The 27,947-nt window shown below is 46.1% G+C and overlaps 2 protein-coding genes across 2 annotated transcripts in view; one reads left to right on the top strand and one right to left on the bottom strand.

Moving 5' to 3' along the window:
• Positions 1–26,783, bottom strand: TMIE (transmembrane inner ear). The gene is made up of 4 exons (XM_083580083.1): positions 26,516–26,783; positions 10,208–10,325; positions 1,705–1,854; positions 1–815 (listed from the first exon to the last, which is right to left on the bottom strand). The coding sequence occupies exons 1-4, from the start codon at positions 26,615–26,617 to the stop codon at positions 709–711; spliced, it is 477 nt and encodes a 158-aa protein (XP_083436209.1). The 5' UTR covers positions 26,618–26,783; the 3' UTR covers positions 1–708.
• Positions 20,507–27,947, top strand: part of ALS2CL (ALS2 C-terminal like) — a 78,478-nt gene continuing 71,037 nt past the window's right edge. The window contains exon 1 of the mRNA XM_083579360.1: positions 20,507–20,630. The gene's annotated coding sequence lies outside the window, so the exon portion shown is untranslated. The remainder of the gene's footprint in view (positions 20,631–27,947) is intronic.

Raw genomic sequence — 27,947 nt, 5'->3', positions numbered from 1 at the left:
GTCTTGGAGTCTCAGCTTCAGGATCTGTCCTTCCAGTGAGCACTCAGGGCTGATTTCCTTCAGAATGGAGAGGTTTGATCTTCTTGCAGTCCATGGGACTCTCAAGAGTCTCCTCCAGCACCAGAATTCAAAAGCATCCATTCTTCGGCGATCAGCCTTCTTTATGGTCCAGCTTTCACTTCCATACATCACTACTGGGAAAACCATAGCTTTTACTATACGGACCTTTGTTGGCACCAGCAGAGGCTAGGTACGTCTTTTTCTTTTCTTTGGCGAGGTTCCTACTTCATGCAAGCCATTTGAACGGAAACGCTTTCCTTTCGCAAGGTGAATTTCCGGTTAAAAGCTAATGCTAGCGTTCCAGATGGCTGGAGACCTTTCGTTGAAGCTTGGCACGTTTTTTGTTTTAAAGCAAGTTAAACTGACTGCAATCTGAAGGGAGCGTCACTGAGTTCAATAGAGCTATGGGATTGCTGAATAAACTGAGCGCTACGCATTGCCTGATTCCGTGGTTGGAATATCCTCTTTATGTAGCGAGAGAGAGAGAAAGCGGTAAGAGGAAAACGGCAGAATCAGAGAAGGAAGATCTGGAAGGAGGAGGTCGAAAGCAGAGGGAGGCGGCAGAATCTCAAAAGTCTCTACAGCAGAGTCCTTCTCCAAAAAAACCCGAGAACAAGCCAAAGGGAAGTTGTAGGCAGAGGGTGCCCCCTAGTGGATCGGCAGTGCTATTTCGTCTTCCTCTTTCACCACCGGCAGAGAACTTAGAGGAAGGGAGTCGACTTGCCCAGAGAGAGTTGGGAGGTTTTCAGTGGAGCCTGAAAGGGGCAGAGAATCAGAAAAGGATATAAGAGAGAATGAGAGAAAGAGAGAAGAGTGAAACAGCAAAGGGAAGGGAAATGAAGGAGAACCTTTAAGGTCTAGCAGCCAGCTTAATCTTGAAATATTATTATCATCATCATCACCATTATTTGCATACAGTGGTACCTCGGGTTACATATACTTCAGGTTACATACACTTCAGGTTACAGACTCCGCTAACCCAGAAATAGTACCTCGGTTAAGAACTTTGCTTCAGGATGAGAACAGAAATTGCACAGCGGCAGCGGGAGGCCCCATTAGCTAAAGTGGTGCTTCAGGTTAAGAACAGTTTCAGGTTAAGAACGGACCTCTGGAAAGAATTAAGTACTTAACCCAAGGTACCACTGTACTGCTCTCCAGCCACAGATAGCAATACAGTTCACAATGCAAAAAAATAAGATAAAAAACAAAACAAAATGTATGACAAAAACAAGAATAAAAAGCAATAAGGGTAGGGAATGTAGCAGGTGAACACACACACAACACAACACACCCTGCACACAACAGTGTTTGAATTATGAAAGGAAAGGCAGGGAAGTGTCGATGACAAGTCCTACCAAATTTAGCAAAATCGCACACATAAATCCCACCTCTGCAAAGTGTAGGAATAACACATGTAGTTTAATGGTGAATTTTGGATGCAATGGAGAAGTAAAAGATTTGGATTAAAGATGCAGGAGGAAAGGGTTAGCAATGGGACCCACAAAGGGGAAGAAGGGAAGTCCAGGAGATTCTTTGGAATCTTGTCTTTATTACCTGTGTTCGATAGATGACTGTAAAATTTCAATCTGAAAAACCAAATAATAATAATAATAATAATAATAATAATAATAATAATAAAACTACCTCCTGGGATCTCGGTGAGCTCATTGAGCGGAGGCACGGTGTCCAGCTTGTCGGCGTAGGTCTTGGCAGCCTGGCGTTTCGCGTAGCGAGCCTCAATCTCCTTCTTGGTCCGAGGGATACGGCATTTGAAGATGCAGCACAGAGTGATGACTGCAGGCAGCGAGAAAGACAAGGGGGAGTTTAGCACGGGCTGCAAGGGGTTAAAACCACACAGCAGCAGGTGGGGAGAGGAAGATTGTAGGTCATACTCAACAGATGACTATAGAACCTCTTCTTGGAGAGCTCAAGAGAGAGTCTGGGCAAGGGATTCACCTGCTAAACTCATCTTCTCGAAAAGGTAAAGGGAAAGGACCCCTCAGGACATGGGTGGCGCTGTGGTCTAAACCACTGAGCCTCTTGGGCTTGCCGATCAGAAGGTCGGCGGTTTGAATCCCCGTGAGGGAGTGAGCTCCCGTTGCTCGGTCCCTGCTCCTGCCAACCTAGCAGTTTGAAAGCACACCAGTGCAAGTAGATAAATAGGTATCGCTTCGGTGGGAAGGTAAACGGTGTTTCTGTGAGCTGCTCTGGTTCGCCAGAAGCGGCTTAGTCATGCTGGCCACATGACCCAGAAAAACTGTCTGAGGACAAACACCAGCTCCCTCAGCCAGTAAAGCGAGATGAGCGCCACAACCCCAAAGTCGTTCATGACTGGACTTAACTGTCAGGGGTCCTTTAGTAAAGGTAAAGGGACCCCTGACCATTAGGTCCAGTCATGGCCGACTCTGGGGTTGCGGCGCTCATCTCACTTTACAGGCCGAGGGAGCCGGCGTACAGCTTCCGGGTCATGTGGCCAGCATGACTAAGCCGCTTCTGGTGAACCAGAGCAGCGCACGGAAACGCCATTTACCTTCCCGCTGCAGCGGTACCTATTTATCTACTTGCACTGGTGTGCTTTCGAACTGCCAGGTTGGCAGGAGCTGGGATGCGGGTGGCACTGTGGTCTAGACCACTGAACCGATCAGAATTTTGGCGGTTTGAATCCCCTCGACGGATTGAGCTCCCGCTGCTCTGTCCCAGTTCCTGTTTTTATCAACAAGGAGGGCTATGTCTATGGAAGACAGTTCCCAGACTGTTGCTCTAACCATTGCACAATACCACCGCTCTGCAGTCCAAATGGGAGATTGGGAGCTAGCAGGATCAGTGCTGGAGGCGATCCAGAGGGTAGGATCCATACCAGTGGATTCAAGTCATTGGAGGTTTTCCAACAGAGGTTGACTGGCCGCCTGTCATTTACACTTTTCAAATTTATACATTTATACATTCCACTAATTTTACAATCCTTTCAACATTTCCAAATTTTGACTTCCTTCCCCCTCTTTCTGTGGTTCCTCAAATTTGTGTTTTAATATCTTCTGCATATCCAAATTCATTTAATTTGCTCATTTAATTACAGCATCTACTTTAAATATATAAACTCTTATGAAACGGCAGGTGATTACAATAATCATGCCAATGTTTTTAACTGTAAATATTCAACAAATCATTTCCATTCTTTTATATATAAAAAAGTTTGTTATCTTGATTTCTTATTCTTCTGGCAAGTTTTGCCATTTCTGCACTTTCCATAAGTTTTTGTATCTATTCTTCCTTTGCTGGGACTTCCTCTCCATTTTGGGGTGAGTAACATTCTTGCTGCTGTAGTAGCATACATAAATAAATTTCTATACAATTTAGGTAGTTCTGTCCCTATAATTCCCAAAAAGGATTTTTGAGCATCTCAGGGGATTGGACTAAATGGCCGCTGGGGGTCTCTTCTGAGTCTACAGTTCTATGACTCTAAAATCAAAAGTGGGGAAGCTTCTTTCAGATGCATTCAGAATTTCTGGCGCCAGAGGCAAAAGGGAGCAGAGCTATGGGTGCGAATTCTACCCTTTGCAAAACGGTTTACATTCCAACCATGCAAAAGCCAGAGGTGTCTAGACAGGCTTGTGCCCATTTTCCACCCAGGCAATGTAGAGGCATTTTAAGCAACCGGAATGTGTAACTCAGACCCCGTGAACTGTCCCACAATGCAATTTCTTTACAGGAAGGCACTTAAAAAGCAGGCAGGATGTGTAAGCTAAGCTCCTCCTCCTAAGGCAGTTTATACAAATACACCTTGGAGGATTTTTTAATGCCTCCTTGCAGGTAGAAATCTAGCACCTCAAGGAGAGGAGTCCAGGTTCCCCTGACATGCTCATTCTGCAGAGAACTTTTCCCCAGCCCCTAGTGAACAGCATTCAAGCATATTTTAAAAAACTAAATATATCAAACAGCTCCTGGCAGTAATATACTCTGCTGCCCTTTTATGACCGGATGAAGCTGGGCTTTCAACCCAGACGAAAATGAGGGCTCATCCCTCAGATAAGAGGCACAAACCATCTCCAGAGAAATTAAAACCCTCAGTTCTAGCTTTCTGTTAGTGGACAATGATTTATTTCTCCCTTCTGAAAATCCATTTCAAGCCCTCCTTTATGGGCACAGATCTTTCAGTGTGTTGGAGGCGATCACTGCCTCCTTTAGTTCTCTGGCAAAGCTTGTTTAAGCTTCAGAGCCTGCGTATGTTAAGGTTTCCCTTCACTGAATTGCACACCGTGATAACAGAGGGAAGAGATCCCCTGAGCACGTGCAGAGTGCCTTTTGCCGACGGCTGAGAAACCCCAAGCAGCTCTGCCCCATCTGGGATTAACATATCCAGGCAGGTTAAGGAGGATCTCAGTGTCCGCTGTGTGGGGTAATGAAAAGACTCAACTTGGGAGGAAAAAATAGGAGGCAGGAGAGGATGAAAAATGAGGAACGCATCGGGCAGGAAGGAAATGATAGAGCATTTGCTATCGTTCAGCAACGATGGAATTGGAAACCATAAATTAGAGGAAGTTAAAAAAAATAAAAAGCCTTGCTGTGAGCTGGGGAGACAAGATAGCAAAGCATTTAATCAGCCTTTAAGGAAGGATGCGGTTGTCCTAACAAATGAAAATGTCATCCCATGGTTAATTATGTGGGTGATTTCTGCAGATCTATTCCCATGCTATACAGTGGTACCTTGGTTCTCAAGCGCCTTGGTACTCAAACAACTTGGAACCCGAACGCTGCAAACATGGAAGTAAGTGTTCCGGTTTGCAAACTTTTTTCCGAAGTTTGAGTGTTACACTGAGGTCTGTTTTTGCTATTTATTTTTCATTTTTGCGGCTCTTTTTTATTTTTGTGACTGTGTGCAACCCAGTTCAGCTACTGATGGATTGGTTCTGTGCCTGCAATACATGGTTTATTGCTTTCATTTTATGGATCAATGGTCTCGTTAGATCATGGGTAGGCAAACTAAGGCCCGGGGGCTGGATCTGACCCAATCGCCTTCTAAACCCGGCCCACGGACGGTCGGGGAATCAGCGTGTTTTTACATGGGTAGAATGTGTCTTTTTATTTAAAATGCATCTCTGGGTTATTTGTGGGGCCTGCCTGGTGTTTTCACATGAGTAGAATGTGTGCTTTTATTTAAAATGCATCTCTGGGTTATTTGTGGGGCATATGAATTCATTCATCCCCCCCTTCAAAATATAGTCCAGCCCCCCCCCCCCACAAGGTCTGAGGGACAGTGGACTGGCCCCCTGCTGAAAAAGTTTGCCGACCCCTACGTTAGATAGTAAAATTAATGTTAAATTGCTGTTTTAGGGGTTGTTTTTAAAAGTCTGGAATGGATTAATCCCTTTTGCATTACTTTCTACAGGAAAGCACGCCTTGGTGTTGGAACGCTTTGGTTTCAGAACGGATTAAGTTTGAGAACCAAGGTACCACTGTCGTTTGAAAACCTCTCGGAAAGCTTGGATGCTTAATCACCATTCAGGGAAGGGATTTTGTGTCCTGGGTGGCCGTTGTGCTTCTTGAAAATGGGGGTGGATTTAGGACACAGCGAAACCTTTCCCAGCAACAAGGGCATTTCTGTCCCGTGGGGGGAATCCCCTTCTGGGACCCACATACCTGGAGGACAAAACAAAAGTGGGCTGAGCGAGAAATTAAAATTTATCTTCGTAAAGGAGGCTGGTTTATGCACAAACTCACCCCCACGCCTTTCTTCTCCATCCAGGCAAGCAAGTGGCAGGATCATAGAATTGGAAGGGAGACCAGGGGGCATCTAGTCCAACCCTCTGCAATGCAGGAATCTCAGCTCAAGCATCCATGACAGATGGCCGTCCTGTCTCCAAGGAAGGAGAGTCCACAACCTCCTGAGGGAGACCGTTCCACTGTAGAACAGCAGAAAGTTCTTCCTGATGTTTAGATGGAATCTCCTATCTTCCACCTGGACACTGAGGTCCAGCTCCGAGGGCCTTCTGGCGGTTCCCTCACTGCGAGAAGTGAGGTTACAGGGAACCAGGCAGAGGGCTACAGAAAAGCCCTCTTGGGTTTGCCGAATCGGAAGGTCGGCGGTTCGAATCCCTGTGATGGGGTGAGCTCCTGTTGCTCGGTTCCTGCTCCTGCCAACCTAGCAGTTCGAAAGCACGTCAAAGTGCAAGTAGATAAATAGGTACCGCTCCAGCGGGAAGGTAAACGGCATTTCCGTGCGCTGCTCTGGTTTGCCAGAAGCGGCTTAGTCCTGCTGGCCACATGACCCGGAAGCTGTACGCCGGCTCCCTCGGCCAGTAAAGCGAGATGAGCGCCGCAACCCCAGAATCGGCCACGACTGGACCTAATGGTCAGGGGTCCCTTTACCTTTACTAAAGGACCCCTGAAAGTTACATTGAAGCCCTCCCCCTTTCTAGCTGCTAGGCAAGAGGAGGGTTTTAAAATAGAAAGAATAGATAGATAGATGATAGACAGATGATAGATAGATAGATATAGATAGATAGATAGATAGATAGATATAGATAGAAGCTTGAAACAGCTGGTCACTTTCACCATCCAAAACAGTGATGCTTATTTAACAGTGCAAATCCTCTCCACACAAAACGCAGGCTCTGTTCCTTCCTACTTCAGATGCCAGCGGTGAAATTAGAGCCCTAATGCTGGAATCGTGCATCCCAGCGTGGATTTAATGGCCCGAGCAATTGAATGTTTGCCATTTTTAAGTGCCCGTGACAGCGCACATTTCTCTCCCCAGGAATCGAATCCCCTGCTCCTTTACAAATGTAAAAACCCATCAAGCTAAACATGCAGGGAGTGGTAAAACAAGGAAAATACTCAAAGGTAATAATAATAATAATGCGCTTCATTGGAGGTTTTTAAGCAGAGGTTGGATGGAATCAATGCCAGGGTTTCTTTAGCTGTGGTGATGATGATGATGATGATGATGATGATGATAATTTATTATTTATACCCCACCCATTTGGCTGGGCTTCCCCAGCCACTCTGGGCAGCTTCCAACAAAATATTAAAATACATTAAAAGCTTCCCTAAACAGGGCTGCCTTGCATTCTTCTTCTTCTTTGGTGATCCCTCGTAGCCGAATAAGATTGTCTTCCATAAACACGGTATTAACAACAAGTCCATAAGTGACTGTGGAGGCCAATTCTGGATCCACACGTCCTTCCACAGTGGGGACATTGGTTTCCGGGCTGGAGTTGATCACGGTGTGGATTTGCCAAGCGTGTCTTCCAGTTTTGCGTGAGAGCCAGTGTGGTGTAGTGGTTAAGAGCGGTAGTCTCGTAATCTGGGGAACCGGGTTCGCGTCTCCGCTCCTCCACATGCAGCTTCTGGGTGACCTTGGGCCAGTCACACTTCTCTGAAGTCTCTCAGCCCCACTCACCTCACAGAGTGTTTGTTGTGGGGGAGGAAGGGAAAGGAGAATGTTAGCCGCTTTGAGACTCCTTAAAGTGAGTGAAAGGCGGGATATCAAATCCAAACTCTTCTTCTTCCTCTTAGCATGTTTCTCCCTTGCGTCCTGAGTTCGAGTGTCTTCCAAGCCCATGACACCTTTGGGAAAGGCTGTTCTCCAACTGGAGCGCTCGCAGGCCAGTGTTTCCCAATTGTTGGTGTTTATAATACCTTTTTTTAGATTTGCCTTGAGACAGTCTTTAAACCTCTTTTGTTGACCACCAGCATTACGCTTTCCATTTTTAAGTTTGGAGTAGAGTTGTTGCTTTGGTAGACAATCATCAGGCATCCGCACAACATGACCAGTCCAACAAAGTTGATGTTGAAGAATCAGTGCTTCGACACTGGTGATCTTTGCTTCTACCAGTACACTGATATTAGTTCGCTTGTCTTCCCAAGTGATGCGTAAAATTTTTCGGAGACACCGTTGACGGAATCTTTCGAGGAGTTGGAGGTGGCGTTTATAAGTCGTCCACGTTTCACAAGCATACAGCAAGGTTGGTAGTGCAATAGCTTTGCAAACAAGCATTTTGGTTTCCCTGCGAATGTCCCGGACCTCAAACACTCTGTGCTTCAATCGGGAAAAAACTGCACTCGCAGAGCTCAGGCGATGCTGGATGTCAGCCCTTGTGGATGATGGGGTTGGACTAGATGATTTTGGGGGGTCCCCTTCTGAATCTACAATTCTATGATTCTACAGTCTAAAGCCAGCCCACCCTGACTCTAAAATGATCCAGATCCTATTAACTCCTTCTTTTCATCACAGGCTGCAGAGATCAAGAAGTTCCCTGAGTATCAAAATCTCTCTTTCCGTCAGAAAACAGCATGAATCACTCTTAAACAATGTTTGACCTGCCTCTTTCTATCTGAGCAAAGGTCTTAAGACAATCCCTGCATACCAGCCCAGATATGTAGACTATTTGCATGCATTTCAAGCTGCTCTTAGCTTATCGCTGATTTAAACGGCCATTCGCATGCTTAAAAAAGCTGTTTTCCACTCTTTTTACGCATGGTTTTATTGCTTTAAGCTTAGGCACAGACTACCTGAAGGACAGTGCAAAACGGACAAGGCTCTGAGGTCTTCAGAGACCCTCAGAGGAATGCTTGGTGGGGAACACAGGAAAGGGTCCTTTACCTGGCTGGGCTTTCTGTGAATCTCCACCTCTACTGCTGCCTTCAGAGGTCTTTGATCTCCTCCACCAGAATTAGGGTTTGGTCATCCCATGAATGGTCAAAGAACAGCCCCTTTCTCGGATCCCGCCTTCAGGAAAACTTCAAAGCATTTCAGAGATGAAGATAAGAGGACAATCCTGTCGCCATGAAATTTCTCAACTTATCTCCCTGCTCTGAACTGAAATCAGCACCTCCCAGGACAGACAGGCCTGTCTCAAGAATTTCTTAGCCCTCCAGATCTGATGCTGGGCAAATCCTGGTTATGCATTCTGGAGGAAGGAACTCTGCATTCAGCCAAAAAGCTACCTTTTTTCACCCACAAAGTCCTGCCATTTATTTACCTTTCTTCCTGGGGACGGTGAGCTTCGAGCCCTAAGAAGATGGGGTCCCCTCCTCTGCGCGGACAGGTGGTAAGTTGTGGGGCTCAATACTGTTGGTTCAAATTTTGCATACATTCAGGGGCGAGGGACCTGTGGACTTTCAGACGTCCTTGGACTCCGATTCCCATGAGCCTCTGCTAGCATGGCTAAAGCTCAGGGTGGATGGGAATCGGGAGTCCAGTTTCATCTGGAGGACATAAATTCCCCATCCTTGTTCTATTATCTTGGAAGATGTTTAGTAGGGCCAGTTCTGGGGTGACTTCTAATACTTGCTTAGTTATTTTGCATATTTCTCGTATGATTGTTGTCCAGAATAGTTGGACTTGGGGCCATTGTCACCACATGTGGAGGTATGTACCTGTGGAGGTGCACCCTCTCCAGCATTTTGGTGAGACTCCTGGGCATATTAGCGATAGTTTCCTTGGTGTTAGGTACCACCTGTAAGTGAGTTTCAGAGTGAGTTTTTTCCTTTCTGTTGATATGGATATGCAAATAAGGGATTGAAAGTGACATTCAGTGATTGGATAGTTACAGAAAGTGGCTACTGTTGCGTTGTAGTGGAGCCCTATATAAGCAGGCTGGCTGAACCCTTCAGTTCAGTTCTGTTCTGGCCTGGGAATAAACAAGAGCTGTTTGAAGAATCGCTGTGTCGTCTGATATGTTCACCCACAACTTAACACTTTTTGTTTTTGTGACTGTGTGCAACCCAGTTCAGCTACTGATAGATTGATTGTGTGACTGCAGTACATTGTTTATTGCTTTCATTTTATGGATCTATGGCCTCATGAGACAGTAAAATTCATGTCAAATTGCTGTTTCAGGGCATAGCTGTCAACGTTTCCCTTCTTTTAAGGGAAATTCCCTTATTCCGAATAGGATTCCTCTCAAGAAAAGGGAAAAGTTGACAGTTATGTTTCAGGGGTTGCTTTCAAAAGTCTGCAACAAATTAATCCATTTTGCATCGCTTTCTATGGGAAAGCGCGCCTCGGTTTTGGAACGCTTTGGTTTCAGAACGGACTTCCGGAACGGATTAAGTTTGAGAACCAAGGTACCACTGCATATCTGAGTTTCTAATGCTGGAATGAGGTTCTCGGGGTTAGGATGGAAGGCAGAGAGGTGAGACTTACTGACGCTCATGACAAATAGGGCGAAGATCCCAACCACTTGCCAGAGGCGCAAGCCCCAGATCACCACAGTCTCCGATGTGACGGGGTCCGGTTTCTTTTTCGGCGGCTCGGTGGTGGCCTAAAAAAAGAACAGGAAGTGTTAGAGCATACGGGCGGAAGGGTCAGGGGATCGTACCCAGCTAAGCCCTACTCAGAGTAGACCCACTGGAATTAATATATCATTAACTTAAACAAAGGTCCGTATAGTTCAAGCTATGGTTTTCCCAGTAGTGATGTATGGAAGTGAGAGCTGGACCATCAAGAAGGCTGATCGCCGAAGAATGGTTGCTTTTGAATTATGGTGATGGAGGAGACTCTTGAGAGTCCCATGGACTGCAAGAAGATCAAACCTATCCATTCTGAAGGAAATCAGCCCTGAGTGCTCACTGGAAGGACAGATCCTGAAGCTGAGGCTCCAATACTTGGGCCACCTCATGAGAAGAGAAGACTCCCTGGAAAAGACCCTGATGATGGGAAAGATGGAGGGCGCAAGGAGAAGGGGACGACAGAGGACGAGATGGTTGGACAGTGTTCTTGAAGCTACCAGCATGAGTTTGACCAAACTGCGGGAGGCAGTGGAAGACCGGAGTGCCTGGCGTGCTCTGGTCCATGGGGTCACGAAGTTCGGACACGATTAAACGACTAAACAACAACAACCACCTAAGTTATATTGTTTTTCCAAGTGAGGTCTTCGCTAAGGTAAATTCCCAGGAATTTAAAGGAAGAGACTCTCTCTTTCCACACACACACTCACACACACACACGCGCACACACCAATATACAACAGGGCTAGTTCCCCTCTCTTCCTCCGAAAGTCCAACACCATCTCCTTTGTCTTGCTAATATTTAGGTGCAAGTTATTCTCTAAGCACCATGTAGATACTTTTTGAACCTCTCCTCTGTACACTGATTCATCTCCTCCTGGAATTAGACCCATTATGGTAGTATCATCTGCAAACTTGAAAATTAAAAACTAGATGGGTTTAGTAAGGCTCGTACACAGATTTCAGACTGCAGAGCTCTAACTGCGCAAAAGGAATTCAGAGATGAAATAAAATGGGGGGGGGATGTTCTTACACGCACACAGCCTTACATCTTGTGGCAGTGAGTTCCACAGTTTCACTATGTGCTTCGGGAACAAAAACTTTATTTTGTCTGCCCTGAATCTTTCAACCTGCAGCTTCATTGCACGGCTCCGAAATCTAGTATTATACTACCGTTATATTGGCTGAACTATTGGGTAACGTTCTCTCTCCAGCTCACAAGAATAAAATACAATCAGCCGCAACATAAAAACTTATTTTGCTGCATGAAAAGAGGTCAAACCAGTTTAGCGCATAAATAAACCATAAATTGCATGTTGGATATTAAGAGGCCAGATTTGCAGTGTCTTTAAATGACAGTGCGATGTAGCGATTTGATGGTCAGAATAGGATCTGGGAGACGCGGGTTCAAATCTCCACTCGGCCATTAAGATCGTCTACCTCGCAAGGCTGTTGGGAGGATAAAACAAGAATTGGGAGGAGAATTATGGACACCACTTTGAGTTTTTGGGAGGAAAGGTGATGAAGTGTGTGGCCATCTGGTGGCTTTCTGGAGCCGAGTGAAGACAATGTTATAAATGTTCCACCAATTCTGGCTTCTGAAGATGCATCTGCTTACATAGTTCCTTTCATCTCTCAACCTGAGGACTCAGCTATACAGCTGCAAATACCACATTTTAAGTGCACTGAATAAGTGAATTTTATTATTATGGTCACAGACCAGTTCTGGCTCACTTACAGTATCAGGAAAATCGTAAAACACAACAGGAATACATTGAATTGCAATTGGGTATAACAGAGGGATGCGGGTGGCGCTGTGGGTTAAACCACAGAGCCTAGGACTTGCCGATCAGAAGGTCGGCGGTTCGAATCCTCACGAAGGGGTGAGCTCCCGTTGTTCGATCCCTGCTCCTGCCAACCTAGCAGTTCAAAAGCACGTCAAAGTGCAAGTAGATAAATAGGTACCGCTCCGGGAGGTAAACAGCTTTTCCGTGCGCTGCTCTGGTTCACCAGAAGCGGCTTAGTCATGCTGGCCACATGACCCGGAAGCTGTACGCCGGCTCCCTCGGCCAATAAAGCGAGATGAGTGCCGCCACCCCAGAGTCAGCCGCGACTGGACCTAATGGTCAGGGGTCCCTTTACCTTTACTTTATAAAAGAGACAATACAGATATAGCAGTTAAAAAAATATATAAAATCTTGATCACTAAAATATAACCTAAAATTGTCATTTAAAACCTCAGTCATTTTGGTGGTACAGCTTGTTCCCTAAGTTTTATACAAATGTGACACTAGATGGCGATGATGAGCTTACGGCAAATTCAATATATTTTTCAACACACCCCTTTTTTTTTTCTTCAAAGCATTTTCACAGTGTTTTTTATATGCGTCTAGATTCCACCAGTGTCTCTGGTTTCTATCACTGTGACGGTTGAATGGTGTTGTTCCTTTGCACCTTTTAATCGTGGTCGTTTACACCTGAAAGTTTCAATTGCAATCTTTTTTTATATGTATTTTAATTATGAGGTTTCTTGTTGTTGTTGTTTTAGGAAACGAGATTCTGTATTTTGACAATGCTGTGCAAATCTTTTTTTAAATTTTGTAAGCGGCTTAGGAGTCAGTCTGGGCACTCAGTGGTTCAAATTAAACAGCAGCAACTCTACCGACCTGGATGTAAGCATGACTGGTAGAGGAAGCTGGTAGGAAAAGCAGAGCAGAGGAGCAGAAAGAAAGAGAGCAAAGCAAGTAAGTTGGCAATCCCTAGGAAGATTAGAGCGCCCCGTAATTAATGTTTTAAAAAAGCAACTTCAAAGGCAGCAAACCCTTTGAAGGAAGTTTGCGCTGCCCTTAGATCTTTGCACAAGTGAGGATTCAAGACGGAATCAAGCTCAGAGCAAGCTAATAAAAATATTTTTTCCAGCCGTATCTTGCTGGAATACGCGATTGCATTTGCAAATAACGTTGCTAGCAACAGTCTGCGATGCCAATTAAACTGTGTTGCAGCGCCGCTTGCTGTTCAGAGTGCGTACTGCAACTGAGGAAACGCAAACTGGGAGGGGCAGGTTATCGGAATTTAAGATGCATTTTCGCTTTTGTTTTTAAACAGTTACTTTCTAACTGAGTGAACTTTTGGTGCAATTGTAAATACAAAGACAAATTAAAAAGCAAAACGGTATTCCTAACCACCCCCCCCCCCCAAGAAATCCCTCCTCAATGCATTTTAATTCCCATTCCCACTGCCAGGCAAATTGCAATCGCTTGGTGCAGTCCTCGAAGGGATCAAAAGGAACGTGAGGGTTTTGCAAAACACCTATTGCATTGCTTTACTCTCTCCCCTTTCTTATTTGAATATGAAATTACAAGATAAGAGGAGAAAGTCCATTAAAAGCTCATTAAAACTTTTTTTAGAAAGAAAGAAAGAAAGAAAGAAAGAAAGAAAGAAAGAAAGAAAGAAAGAAAGATGAAGAATCAAGCCAGGGGCAAGATTAGGCTTTACAGCAGTACCTTGGTTCTCAAACGCCTTGGTACTCAAACAACTTGGAACGCAAACACTGCAAACCTGGAAGGAAGTGTTCCGGTTTGCAAACTTTTTTTGGAAGCCAAACATGCTCCATTTTGAGTGTTGCGCTTCCGTTTTGAGTGTTAAGCTGAGGTCTGTCTGTTTTTGCTATTTATTTTGCTTTTTCAGTTAATTTGTTTTTGTGTCTGTGTGGAACCCAGCTCAGCTACTGATTGATTGATTGTGTGACTGCAGTACATTGTTTATTGCTTTCATTTTATGGATCAGTGGTCCTGTTAGATATAAAATGCATGTTTGCAGTTTGAAAACCAAGGCACCACTGTAATTCTCTTTTGATGCCATCTGGATTGGTGGCCATTCATGTTAAACTGCTGTTTTAGGGGTTGTTTTTAAAAGTCTGGAACGGATTAATCCATTTTGCATTACTTTCTATGGGAAAGTGCGCCTCGGTTTTGGAATGCTTTGGTTTTGGAACGGACTTCCGGAATGGATTAAGTTTGAGAACCAAGGTACCACTGTATTTCACCCGGGTCAAAGACCCTAGTTTGGCATCTCCCTATGTGCATTTGCGTACACACGAATTGGGAGCCGGCTTGTGTAATGTCACCAAATAGCCGAAACTTGACTAGCTCCCTCTGCTTTTCCAGCCCTATGCTGGGGTCAGGGAAGGCCGTTTTAACCCTTTCTCGGCAAACCCATGAGGGCTAGGAACTTGCTCACTTTGTTTCTTTTAATAATATAAATATAAATATAATAATAATAATTTATTATTTATCCCCCACCCATCTGGCTGGGTTTTAGCAGACTGCTAAAAACATCAAGGGATGCGGGTGGCGCTGTGGGTTAAATCACAGAGCCTAGGACTTGCCGATCAGAAGGTTGGCGGTTCGAATCCCCACGACGGGGTGAGCTCCCGTTGCTCGGTCCCTCCTCGGAACCTAGCAGTTCAAAAGCACGTCTAAGTGCAAGTAGATAAATAGGTACTGCTCCAGCGGGAAGGTGAATGGCGTTTCCGTGTGCTCCTCTGGTTCGCCAGAAGCCGCTTAGTTATGCTGGCCACATGACCCGGAAGCTGTACGCCGGCTCCCTCGGCCAATAAAGCGAGATGAGCGCCGCAACCCCAGAGTCGGCCACGACTGGACCTAATGGACAGGAGTCCCTTTACCTTAAAAACATCAAACATTAAAAACTTCTCCAAACAGGGCTGCCTTCAGATGTCTCGTAAAAGTCAGAGAGTTGTTTATTTCCTTGACATCTGATGGGAGGGCGTTCCACAGGCTGGGCGCCACCACCGAGAAGGCCCTGTGCCTGGTTCCCTGTAGCTTTACTTCTCGTAATGAGGGAACTGCCAGAAGGCCCTCGGAGCTGGACCTCAGTGTCCGGACTGTGTGATGGGGTAGAGACGCTCCTTCAGGTATACTGGGCTGAGGCCGTTTAGGGTCAACACTTTGAATTTTGCCGTTGCACCAGAGGGCAGAAGATAAGCTGCAGTTCTGCCAGGCAGACTTGCTTTCTAGGGAATTCTAATGCCTGCTATTTGATCCCCTGTTCAGTTGCTGCCAGCTGATTCTTAGGGAAGAGGGTTAGCAAGGTTCAGGTTACAGCTGAGGCATCTTTCGGCAGCAGAAGCCCATTTTCAGCCATGCCCAGCCTCGCTCTCACTGCATCCACCCAAAGCAAGCTCCCTTGACAATCCATTGTGGGAGGCTGGCATTTCTGTCTCCCCCTCGGAAGGCAGTGTGTCTGCTGTTAAAAGACAGAATCCACGTGAGCAGCCACTGTGCAGGGGGGTGGCTGAAACACAGCCTTGCCAATCACACCCTTGTAGGGCTGTTATCCCTCCAGGTTCACCTGGTGTCCTCCCAGTGATGGGTGACTCTTCAGGTGGGCAAGAGCGCAGGAATCACATCTCAATAAACCTCAAGAGATGGGACACCCAGTCGTAAAAAGATGTAAATTGTGTTACATTATTTACATATTCCTCAATATATTAAAATAAAAAATATTAAGGTCTTATATCTACAGTGGTACCTCGGGTTACACACGCTTCAGGTTACACACTCCGCTAACCCAGAAATAGTGCTTCAGGTTAAGAACTTTGCCTCAGGATGAGAACAGAAATTGTGCTCCAGTGGCGTGGCGGCAGCAGCAGGAGGCCCCATTAGCTAAAGTGGTGCTTCAGGTTAAGAACGGACCTCCAGGACGAATTAAGTACTTAACCCGAAGTACCACTGTATATATGTAATAAATATTCATAACTGCATATATAAACCACATGTCTGAAACCCCACAGAAAAAAAGTCCTGAAACCATTTTGTCCCTCCCAAATTGACCTCAAATATTTCTCTGCAAGGTGGAAGGGAAATGGAAAAGCCTCCCCATTGTCTTTTCATTCACAAATCCTGTCTTAAGGGTATGCCTGTGTATGAATAGGGTGTGAGCCTGTGACCTGGCTCAGGAACTAAGTATTTATCATTACAAAAGACTGGCCAGGTTCCCCAGGGTAACCAATCAAGTAACCATTAACAGGTAACCTGCCAGACAGGAGATAATGCACTCAGATTTCTGTTGTAGACCGCCTCTTCTGTGGTGTAGGTATGAAGTTTCTGGGGGTGGTCTTGGACTCCAGGGTGGGCAATTTAAAATGTCTATATAAGGGCAGGTATACCTTGGTTCTGGGTCCTCCTCCTTTCCTGTGTGTGAGGGGAGCACCCTGTTGCAACAGTTCAATAAAGATCAGCCTTACTAGCTGCTTTGCTTCTCAATATTCTCTGGTTGGCCTCTGTTATTTTCTCCGACCGATGGAGAACCTGCAAAGGACTCTATAAGGGCTCCTGTGTCCCCCATAAGGGCAGATTTTTGTTTATTACAATAGATAAGTGCTCCTTCCAGCCTGGTGTCTAGAATCAGTACCGTAGACTTGGAAGGGAACCCCCAGCGGTTAACTAGTCCAACCCCCTGCGATGCAGGAATCGCAGCTCAAAAATCCCCGACAGATTGCCTTGCAGCGGGTTGGTTTGGATGACCCTCAGAGGTCCCTTGCAACTCTGCGATTTTATAAGACAGCCATCTGACCTTTGTTGGAAAACCTCCAACGAAGGAGAGTCTACCATCTTGCGAGGGAGTCCGTTCCCCTGTTGAACATCTCTTACCATCAGGAAGTTCATAATAATAATAATAATAATAATAATAATAATAATAATAATAATAGTTTATTATTTATACCCCGCCCATCTGGCTGGGTTTCCCCAGCCACTCTGGGCGGCTTCCAACTGAATATTAAAAACAATACAGCATTAGACATTAAAAACTTCCCTAAAGAGGGCTGCCTTCAGATGTCTTTTAAAAGTAAAATAGTTGTTTATTGCCTTGACATCTGCTGGGAGTTCCACAGGGCAGGCGCCACTACCGAGAAGGCCCTCTGCCTGGTTCCCTGTAACCTAACTTCTCGCAATGAGGGAACCGCCAGAAGGGAAGGCCCTCGGCACTGGATCTCAGTGTCCGGGCTGAATGATGGGGGTGGAGACGCTCCTTCAGGTATACAGGACTGAGGCATCAATAGGCATCAATAGGAGTATAGCATCTAGATCAAGGGAAGTAATAGTGTCACTGTATTCTGCTCTGGTCAGACCTCACCTGGAGTACTGTGTCCAGTTCTGGGCACCACAGTTCAAGAAGGACACTGACAAACTGGAACGTGTCCAGAGGAGGGCAACCAAAATGGTCAAAGGCCTGGAAACGATGCCTTATGAGGAACGGCTAAGGGAGCTGGGCATGTTTAGCCTGGAGAAGAGGAGGTTAAGGGGTGATATGATAGCCACGTTCAAATATATAAAAGGATGTCACATAGAGGAGGGAGAAAGGTTGTTTTCTGCTGCTCCAGAGAAGCGGACACGGAGCAATGGATCCAAACTACAAGAAAGAAGATTCCACCTAAACATTAGGAAGAACTTCCTGACAGTAAGAGCTGTTCGACAGCGGAATTTGCTGCCAAGGAGTGTGGTAGAGTCTCCTTCTTTGGAGGTCTTTAAGCAGAGGCTTGACAACCATATGTCAGGAGTGCTCTGATGGTGTTTCCTGCTTGGCAGGGGGTTGGACTCGATGGCCCTTGTGGTCTCTTCCAACTCTATGATTCTATGAGGCCATTTAGGGCTTTAAAGGTCAGCACCAACACTTTGAATTGTTCTCGGAAACGTACTGGGAGCCAATGCAGATCTCTCAGAACTGGTGTTATGTGGTCCCGGTGGCCACCCCCAGTCACCAGTCTAGCTGCCGCATTCTGGATTAATTGCAGTTCCCGGGTTACCTTCACCATTAAATGTTTTGTCGGAATCTCCTGGGAATCTGAATCCATTGTTTCAGGTCCTCTCCTCTGGAGCAGCAGGAAACAAGCTCTGCCTGCGTTCCAGCCTGCCAATATCCCCCAGAACTGGACACATATTGCTGCAGGATCCACCCCTTTGCCATGAGAGCACAGGGTGGCCAGGCTGCCCCCATCCCTGGTGCCTTCTGCCTGGTGCCTGCAACTCGATCTCTGGCTATTAAGAGCTGGTGTGTTTTCTCAGCAGACTGCTAAAAGCTTCCTGATGTCTGCAGAGCAGACTGCAATGGAAAGAAGGAGAGGAGAGTTGTCAGGCTGGGTTAACCTCCTGCCCCAGGGCCATAGCTCAGTGGCAGATCGTCTGCTTTACACGCAAAATGTCCCCGGTTCAAGCCCTAGTAGCTCCAGGTAGATCTGTTGCCGGCCATCGATAGCCCTCTCTCTTTCAGGGATTTGTGGGATCCTTCTAAAGCCATCTAGGTTGGTAGCATCACTGTCTCCTGTTGGAGGCAGTTCCACAGTTTCTTCTTTGGCGATCACTCATAATAATAATAATAATAATAATAATAATAATAATAATAATAATAATTTATTATTTATACCCTGCCCATCTGGCTGGGTTTCCCCAGCCACTCTGGGCAGCTTCCAACAGAATATTAAAATACAGTAATGCATCAAACATTAAAAGCTTCCCTAAACAGGGCTGCCTTCAGATGTCTTCTAAAAGTCTGTTAGTTGTTGTTCTCTTGGACATCTGGTGGGAGGGCGTTCCACAGGGCGGGTGCCACTACCGAGAAGGCCCTCTGCCTGGTTCCCTGTAACTTGGCTTCTCGCAGGGAGGGAACCGCCAGAAGGCCCTCGGAGCTGGACCCGAGTAAGATTGTCTTCCATAAGCACGGTCTTAACAGTGAGTCCGTAAGTGACTGTGGAGGCCAATTCTGGATCCACGCGTCCTTCCACAGTGGGGACATTGGTTTCCGGGTGGGAGTTGATCACGGTGTGGATTTGCCAAGCGTGCCTTCCTCTTAGCACGTTTCTCCCTTGCGTCCTGAGTTCGAGTGTCTTCAAAACCCACGGCGCCTTTGGTAAAGGCTGTTCTCCAACTGGAGCGCTCGCAAGCCAGTGTTTCCCAGTTGTCAGTTCTCATACTACATTTTTAAAGATTTGCCCTGAGAGCATCTTTAAACCTCTTTTGTTGTCCACTGGTATTTGACTTTCCATTCTTAAATTGGGAATAGAGTACAGTGGTACCTTGGGTTACATATGCTTCAGGTTACAGACTCCGCTAACCCAGAAATAGTGCTTCAGGTTAAGAACTTTGCTTCAGGATGAGAACAGAAATCTTGCTCCGGCGGCGCGGCAGCAGCAGCAGGCCCCATTAGCTAAAGTGGTGCTTCAGGTTAAGAACAGTTTCAGGTTAAGTACGGACCTCTGGAACGAATTAAGTACTTAACCTGAGGTACCACTGTAGTTGCTTTGGAAGACGATCATCAGGCATCCACACAACATGACCAGTCCAACGAAGTTGATGTTCAAGAATCATTGCTTCCACACTGGTGATCTTTGCTTCTTCCAGTGCACTGGTATTAGTTCGCCTGTCTTCCCAAGTGATGTGTAAGATTTTCCAGAGATACCATAAATGGAATCTTTCGAGGAGTTGGAGGTGGCGTGTATAAGTGGTCCATGTTTCACAAGTGTACAGTAACGTTGGTAGTGCAATAGCTTTGCAAACAAGCATTTTTGTTTCCCTGCAAATGTCTTGGTCCTCAAACACTCGTGTTTCAATCGGGAGAAACCTGCGCTTGCAGGTGAATAAATAAGCGCTTGCTGTGTGAATAAATCATTTCGTTTCTCTGTCCTGAATCTTCCAACATTCATGTTCCTTGGGCGTCCAATAGTCCTTTGAGTAGAAAAGCCGCTTTCCCCCCCAATGTCCAAATATTAAAGGGACAGGAGCTCTCCAGTTAAAAGTAGCTGGCAACATTTGCTATTGCTAGTTATGCAACCTTAGGAATTTTACAGGAATCTTTAACACACATTCTTTTCTGCAGATCTTGGTGGTGGTGGGTGGGAATAAACAGTTCTCCTTTTCTTCTTCTTCATTTCTCAAACCCCAGTGAACCTCTAGCCCACGAGGAAGTCTTTACACTGCACTTTCTACTCAGCATTCAGCCCCAGATAGTTGAATGGGACTTACTCCCAGGTAAATGTAGGCATCTAGCTTCATGCAAGAGAATTCCTCTCCCCATTCACTGGCCTCCATCTTTTGCAAAGTACCACTGTCAGTCGGTTTGGCTAGGAGGCGGGGCTGCTGCTTTTTAGACCCGCCTCCTCTCCAAATGGGAGCTTTATAAAAAGAGGAAATTGAAGCAAAGTCTTTCTTGAAGAAGCAAAAAGAGGGAAAGGGAAGGAAGGGGAAAACAAGCTTTTCAAAAGGACACAGTGGCCTAGAAAAGAAGAGGCTACCAAGATTTGACCAGGGACCCAGGACAAAGCTCAGGTAGGATGTGTGACCCTTGGATAGCAAGATGTGAAGATGTCTTGCATGCAAACTTGTGGTTAAAATGTGTTCTTTTGGAGGCAGCTTGTGTGTTACTTAAGCACTGCCTCTGGGAGTCAGATCTGGGACTTGGGTTAAGACAATATTGCAGTGTGTGTTGCAACCCATCTTTCCCTGTTTGCCTCTTAAGACCTGGTAGACAGAGGTGCTTTGCCTATAATAATATAATAATATTATTATAATTATTTATTATTTATACCCCGCCCATCTGGCTGGGTCCCCCCAGCCACTCTGGGTAGCTTCCAACAAAACACTAAAATACAATAACCAATTAAACATTAAAAGTTTCCCTAAACAGGGCTGCCTTTAGATGTCTTCTAAAAGTTTGGTAGTTATTTTTCTCTTTGACATCTGGTGGGAGGGTGTTCCACAGGGTGGGCGCCACCACTGAGAAGGCCCTCTGCCTGGTTCCCTGTAACTTGTCTTCTCGCAGGGAGGGAACCACCAGAAGGCCCTCGGAGCCGGACCTCAGTGTCCAGGCACTGGGGGTGGAGACGCTCCTTCAGATATACTGGGCCAAGGCCGTTTAGGGCTTTAAAGGTCAGCACCAACACTTTGAATTGTGCTTGGAAACGTACTGGGAGCCAATGTAGGTCTTTCAGGACCGGTGTTATATGGTCTCGGCGGCCGCTCCCTGTCAGCAGTCTAGCTGCTGCATTCTGGATTAGTTGTAGTTTCCGGGTCACCTTCAAAGGTAGCCCCACATAGAGCGCGTTGCAGTAGTCCAAGCAGGAGATAACCAGAGCATGCACCACTCTGGTGAGACAGTCTGTGGGCAGGGAGGGTCTCATCCTGTGTACCAGACGGAGCTGATAAACAGCTGCCCTGGACACAGAATTGGCCTGCGCCTCCAAAATGAATCTCAGGTTGCGCACCTGGTCCTTCAGGGGCACAGTTACCCCATTCAGGACCAGGGAGTCTTAATAATCATGGCAAAAGGTCTGTGGCAAGCAAATTCAGAGGGCAGCTTCTTAAAAAGTGCTGTATGGGTTGTAAGAATCCAGTCTTTTAGTGTGGCAGCGTCTGCACTTTGGAACTCCTTTCCTATTGATATCACTATACTGTTTTCGGCACCTGCCAAAAACATTTTTGTTAAATATGCCAGGTGTTTAGAAAGTTGATGTGAGTTTTCATCTCTTTTTAGCGTGTTGTTGTTATAATTTTTCAAATGTATTAAATTATTACTTAGTGGTAACTATATTGTTTTATTCCTTTGTTTTTTTTACCATCAAGAGGTGTATAAATTTTATGAAACAATGGTGGTGATAATGATATTTCGAACAATACAGTGGTACCTCAGGTTACATACACTTCAGGTTACAGACGCTTCAGGTTACATACTCTTCAGGTTACAGACTCCGCTAACCCAGAAATAGTGCTTCAGGTTAAGAACTTTGCTTCAGGATGAGAACAGAAATTGTGCTCCGGTGGCCCGGCAGCAGCAGGAGGCCCCATTAGCTAAAGTGGTGCTTCAGGTTAAGAACAGTTTCAGGTTAAGTACGGACCTCCGGAACGAATTAAGTACTTAACCCGAGGTACCACTGTACCTCCAATTTCCCCTTCTGTGTTTGCAACTGGTGCTTGCTTTAAATATTCAGCGATGGTGAGCCGATGGGCGGAGCAAATTGCTGTTAATGATGGTCTGAATCTGGAGCAGGTTTTGCAGACTTGCTTCTGAGATGGGAAGTTTGGGGTATGCTTGGATTAAGAACTGGCCTGAATTTGCCTCAGATAACTGAGGGGCTTTACCTGCCCAAGTTGGCAAGCTCATGGGCAGATTTGTAGCTTTTTATTCACCCGGAGTTAAGAGCAAGTTGGCCTAGGGTTGCCATACGTCCTCTTTTTCCAGGACATGTCCTCTTTTTCAGGGGTAAGTTTTCTGTCCTGGCAGGTTTTTTGAATTTGCTAAAATGTCCTTGTTTTTTTTCCTTTGGTACTAAGGGAGCACTAGGGAACTGGCATTCTGGGAGTTTTAAAATTGAACAAGAGCTAATTCAGACATGCGTGTTTGGTTATTCCTTTACTTATCTTCAACAGCTGTCTCCTCCTTTCCCATAAAAGAAAAAAATAAATCAAGGCAGCAAACAATAAAATGCAAACTATAATAAATAATAATAGAAATTTATTTATATCCCGCCCTCCCCAGCCGAAGCCGGGCTCAGAGCGGCTAACAACAACAAAACATAGCATTCTGAAATCAATTCATTTAAAAATCAACAAGTGGGCGAAAACAACAATAAAACATGAAGCCTGTTAGGTTGTGGGTGAACATATCAGACGACACAGCGATTCTTCAAACAGCTCTTGTTTATTCATGGGCCAGAACAGAACTGAACTGAAGGGTTCAGCCAGCCTGCTTATATAGAGCTCCACTACAAGGCAACAGTAGGGACATGGGTGGCGCTGTGGGTTAAACCACAGAGCCTAGGACTTGCCAATCAGAAGGTCGGCGGTTCGAATCCCCGTAACTGGGTGAGCTCCCGCTGCTCGGTCCCTGCTCCTGCCAACCTAGCAGTTCAAAAGCACAAAAGTGCAAGTAGATAAATAGGTACCACTCCAGCGGGAAGGTAAACGGCATTTCCGTGTGCTGCTCTGGTTCGCCAGAAGCGGCTTAGTCATGCTGGCCACATGACCCGGAAGCTATATGCCAGCTCCCTCGGCCAATAAAGCGCCGCAACCCCAGAGTCGGTCACGACTGGACCTAATGGTCAGGGGTCCCTTTACCTTTACAAGGCAACAGTAACAATCTTTCTGTAACTATCCAATCAATGAACGTCACTTTCAATTCCTTATTTGCATATGTGGACCTGAGTGAAAACTATCTACAGTATCCCCCTGCTGGCCCAGGGTAAGAACTTCAGTACATAACCAAGCCAATATGCTGGAGAGAGAACCTGTTCATCAAAAGTAGGGCTGAGATCTCGGGATGCCTGGTTTGTGACTGACACCTCCATCTGGCTGACCCCTCCAGCTTTCTTAAGCAGGTCAGCAGAAGAGCTCATTTTTTGCCTTTATCTCCCACCTTATTCACCCCCCTCCTCAGTTAATCCCTACAGCGACCCTGCGAGGTAGGTGAAGAGACTGGGACTGACTCCAAGGTCATCCAGTGAGCTTCAGGACCGAGTGGGGATTTGAACGCTGATCTTCCAGGTCCTAATCCAACACTCTAACCACTATACCACACTTCCGCCCTAGAGTTCTTCTGCTATAGGGGCAGCTCTAAAAATTAAGCAGGTAAACAAATACAGTGGTACCTTGGTTCTCAAATGCCTTGGTGCTCAAACGCTTTGGTTCTCAAACACTGAAAATCTGGAAGTAAGTACAGTGGTACCTCGGGTTACATACGCTTCAAGTTACATACGCTTCAGGTTACAGACACCGCTAACCCAGAAATAATACCTCAGGTTAAGAACTTTGCTTCAGAATGAGAACAGAAATTGTGCTCTAGCGGCACGGCTGCAGCAGGAGGCCCCATTAGCTAAAGTGGTGCTTCAGGTTAAGAACAGTTTCAGGTTAAGAACGGACCTCTGGAATGAATTAAGTACTTAACCCGAGGTACCACTGTAATGTTTTTCGGAAGCCAATCGTCCGATGTGGCTGTCGGCTATTGTTTCCGGGGCGCCTGCACCAACCAGAAGCTGCGCCTTGGTTTTCGAACATTTCGGAAGTCAAACGGAGTTCCGGAACTGATAAAGTTTGGCGCTTTTGTTTTTGCTTTTTATTTTGCATTTTTGTTTTTGAGGCTTTTTCAATTAATTTGTTTTTTTGTGACTGTGTGGAACCCGGTTCCGCTACTGATTGATTGTGTGACTGCAGAAATCGATAAAAGCCCCCCATCCAAACAATGGCTATCTTCAGTGCAGGTAAGGAAAAAAAAATAGTTTTAATTTTTATCATCTACAGTGGTACCTCGGGATAAGTACTTAATTCGTTCCGGAGGTCCGTTCTTAACCTGAAACTGTTCTTAACCTGAAGCACCACTTTAGCTAATGGGGCCTCCTGCTGCTGCCGCGCCGCCGGATCACGATTTCTGTTCTCATCCTGAAGCAAAGTTCTTAACCTGAAGCACTAATTCTGGGTTAGCGGAGTCTGTAACCTGAAGCGTATGTAACCTGAGGTACCACTGTCTTATTTACAGTGCAATGATTATTACTTTCATTTTATGGATCAATGGTCTCGATACTAAAATCCATGTTAAATTGCTGTTTTAGGGGTTGTTTTTAAAAGTCTGGAACGGATTAATCCCTTTTGCATTACTTTCTATGGGAAAGCGCACCTTGGTTTTGGAACGTTTTGGTTTTGAAACGGACTTCCGGATTAAGTTTGAGAACCAAGGTACCACTGTAAAGGGAAAGCCAATTGTCCATTAGAGAAGGATCCGAAATATTTTCCTTGAAGCTTGAATTTGTTTAATTCTGGATTGTTGTATTTGATGTTTTAATGTGTTCTAAACTGCACTGAGATTTTTTTCTTTAAAATACAAAACAGTATATAAAATTAACAACTACAGCAACTCTCATTGAAGGGGAAAAGGCACCTAGACATTCTGTTGTGCTGACCGTAACCCAGGTTTAAGGTGTTATTTGGCGATTAGCTTTTCTGTCTCAGTTTCTAACACTGATTTGCATCTAGTATCCATTAATAGCCCTTCTTCTCTATACAGCCTTAATGACCAGGGCATCTCCACCCCTGGAGAACAGCACACTAATTTGAAAGAAAATATAATTATTGAGGATCACCCCTCCTTTTCCCTTCCGTTCAAGACAGACAGACTTGCCCCAGGGCAAAGAGGGAAGACAGCACCTGCCCTCTCTATGGGGTCCAGGGCAAATCTTTAAATACACAACCGCCGAGGCTTAACCCTATCTGGAAGAAAATACCCACTGATTTGGCAGCTCACCCTCTATGTGGGGGGGGGGGGGGAGCTGTAGTTACATGGCGATGATAGAAGTAGTCTTTGCACATTTTCAAACTAAGTTCTCTCTTACATGCGCTGTGCATTCCCCAAACAAACGACAGCGCCACATTTCTCAGACTTGGGCAAGCTTTCTTACAAACCATATAACACCGGTCTTGAAAGACCTACACTGGCTCCCAGTACGTTTCTGAGCACAATTCAAAGTACTGGTGCTGACCTTGAAAGCCCTAAATGGCCACGGTCCAGTATACCTGAAGGAGCGTCTCCACCCCCACTGTTCTGCCCAGACACTGAGGTCCAGCTCCGAGGGCCTTCTGGCGGTTCCCTCCCTGCGAGAAGCCAAGTTACAGAGAACCAGGCAGAGGGCCTTCTCGGTGGTGGCGCCCGCCCTGTGGAACGCCCTCCCACCAGATGTCAAAGAGAACAACAACCACCAGACTTTTAGAAGACATCGGAAGGCAGCCCTGTTTAGGGAAGCTTTTAATGTTTAATAGGTTATTGTATTTTGGTGTTCTGTTGAAAGCCGCCCAGAGTGGCTGGGGAAACCCAGCCAGATGGGCAGGGTATAAATAAATAAATAAATAATAATAATAATAATAATAATAATAATAATAATAATAATAATAATAAATTATTATTATTAAACCTCGGCCATGAGAGCTAGAAACTTGATTTTTCTCCCCTAGGTCTCCCCCGGTACAGACAAACCAGCTGTCTCTCTCGGGGTGCAAAATTCAGAGTCCGGATCATTATAGGAAGAAAACTAACTTAACCAAGCCCCTCTGGCTTGCTGCTACCACCTGAAACCCAAACAGGGTCTCTGAGTTGCCCTGGTGCCAGACGCAGTTAAAGGAGAATAATTCCATTCTGTGCAGGGTTTTTTTTCCTGAGGGGTCTTTCTCCTTACCTCTATCAGCTGACTCAGAGCGGTCCGGGAGTAGCATAACAGCAAGGAGGGCGACCCGCTGAAGGGACAAAGCGTCGGTCTCATGGGGTGGTCCAGCGCCATCTTTTCCCCTGTCTGTGTCTCTCTCCTCTTGTCTCTCTGCGAAGCGGAGCCTGAGAAGGGCGGCTGATGGATGGTCCAACTAGCTGGCTGCTAGCTGTCTTGTCAATCGCCGGCTCGCCACCAGCCACCCCCCTAACATCTGCCGGCGATGGCTCTGCACCCTCCAGCAATCGGCGGCCGCTTCCCTCGCAGCCACAAAGGCAGCCCTGGGGAGGCATTGATTAATTCATTAGGCTGGGTTCGTTTACACTCAGCAGCCTTGGTCCAGGGAGCAGCTGGGGTGGATGGGTGCGATCTCCCAGGTCGGCAACGGGATGATATTGCTGGCTGCTTCTGCCCAGCTCCCCGGAGACCCAGCTTATTAACTTATCCCAGGCCTGCTTTCTCTCCGGCGGAGGAACCGGGTCTGAATCGCCTGGTTTCCTCCTCCTGATTGCACAGATGGGTAAATGAGAAGGGCACCTGCCTGGGCTGTGCAAGCTGTGGAACGGCCGCTCGCCTATGACGAGCAGCGATGTCCTCCAGGCGACCAGACGCAGAAGCTGATTTACGCTGGAAGAGGGTTGCTTATCTCTCCCATCACCAACACCACCCAATTTCCCTCTTTTGAAAAAGGGTATGGAATAATAATAAATAATAATAATAATAATAATAATAATAATAATAATAATAATAATTTATTATTTATACCCCGCCCATCTGGCTGGGTTTCCCCAGGGAAGAGAACTCTGGGGTGGTGGTGGAGTGACCAGTCGTGGTTGGATGCTGAGTTTTGATTTGCGTTGAGGAGCAGATCAAAATGTAAAGGTAAAGGGACCCCTGACCATTAGGTCCAGTCGTGACCAACTCTGGGGTTGCGGTGCTCATCTCGCTTTACTGGCCGAGGGAGCCGGCGTACAGCTTCCAGATCATGTGGCCAGCATGACTAAGCCGCTTCTGGCGAACCAGAGCAGCACACAGAAACGCCGTTTACCTTCCCGCTGGAGCGGTACCTATTTATCTACTTGCACTTTGATGTGCTTTCGAACTGCTAGGTTGGCAGGAGCAGGGACCGAGCAACGGGAGCTCACTCTGTCGCGGGGATTCGAACCGCCGACCTTCTGATCGGCAAGCCCTAGGCTCTGTGGTTTAACCCACAGCGCCACCCGTGTCCCTAGAGCAAAATGTCCTCCTCCATAAACGCTATTGCACCCTCAGTAATAGCCTCTGCCTTGCATTCCTCCGGGGCAAGCCACAAACTCAGTTAAGGGAACAATGTGGATGCCAAACAGATCCCTCGCAATTAAGTTCCACGTTTCAAAATGTCAAGTTTGAGTGTGCGGCTGTGGAA

The sequence above is a fragment of the Podarcis filfolensis genome, assembly GCF_964270895.1.
Source record: "Podarcis filfolensis genome assembly, chromosome: 12".
Classification (NCBI taxonomy): Eukaryota; Metazoa; Chordata; class Lepidosauria; order Squamata; family Lacertidae; genus Podarcis; species Podarcis filfolensis.
This window is presented reverse-complemented; position numbering and strand designations above follow the sequence as displayed.

Bases quoted from the DNA above. Each gene is read 5' to 3' on its own strand.
- TMIE (XM_083580083.1), bottom strand. From the start codon at position 26,617: ATGGCGCTGGACCACCCCATGAGACCGACGCTTTGTCCCTTCAGCGGG. The intron at 10,326-26,515 runs GTAAGGAGAAAG...TTCTTTTTTTAG, and splicing joins CTCTGAGTCAGCTGATAGAG to GCCACCACCGAGCCGCCGAA. The intron at 816-1,704 runs GTAGTTTTATTA...TGCCCCTTTCAG, and splicing joins GCTCACCGAGATCCCAGGAG to GCTCCACTGAAAACCTCCCA.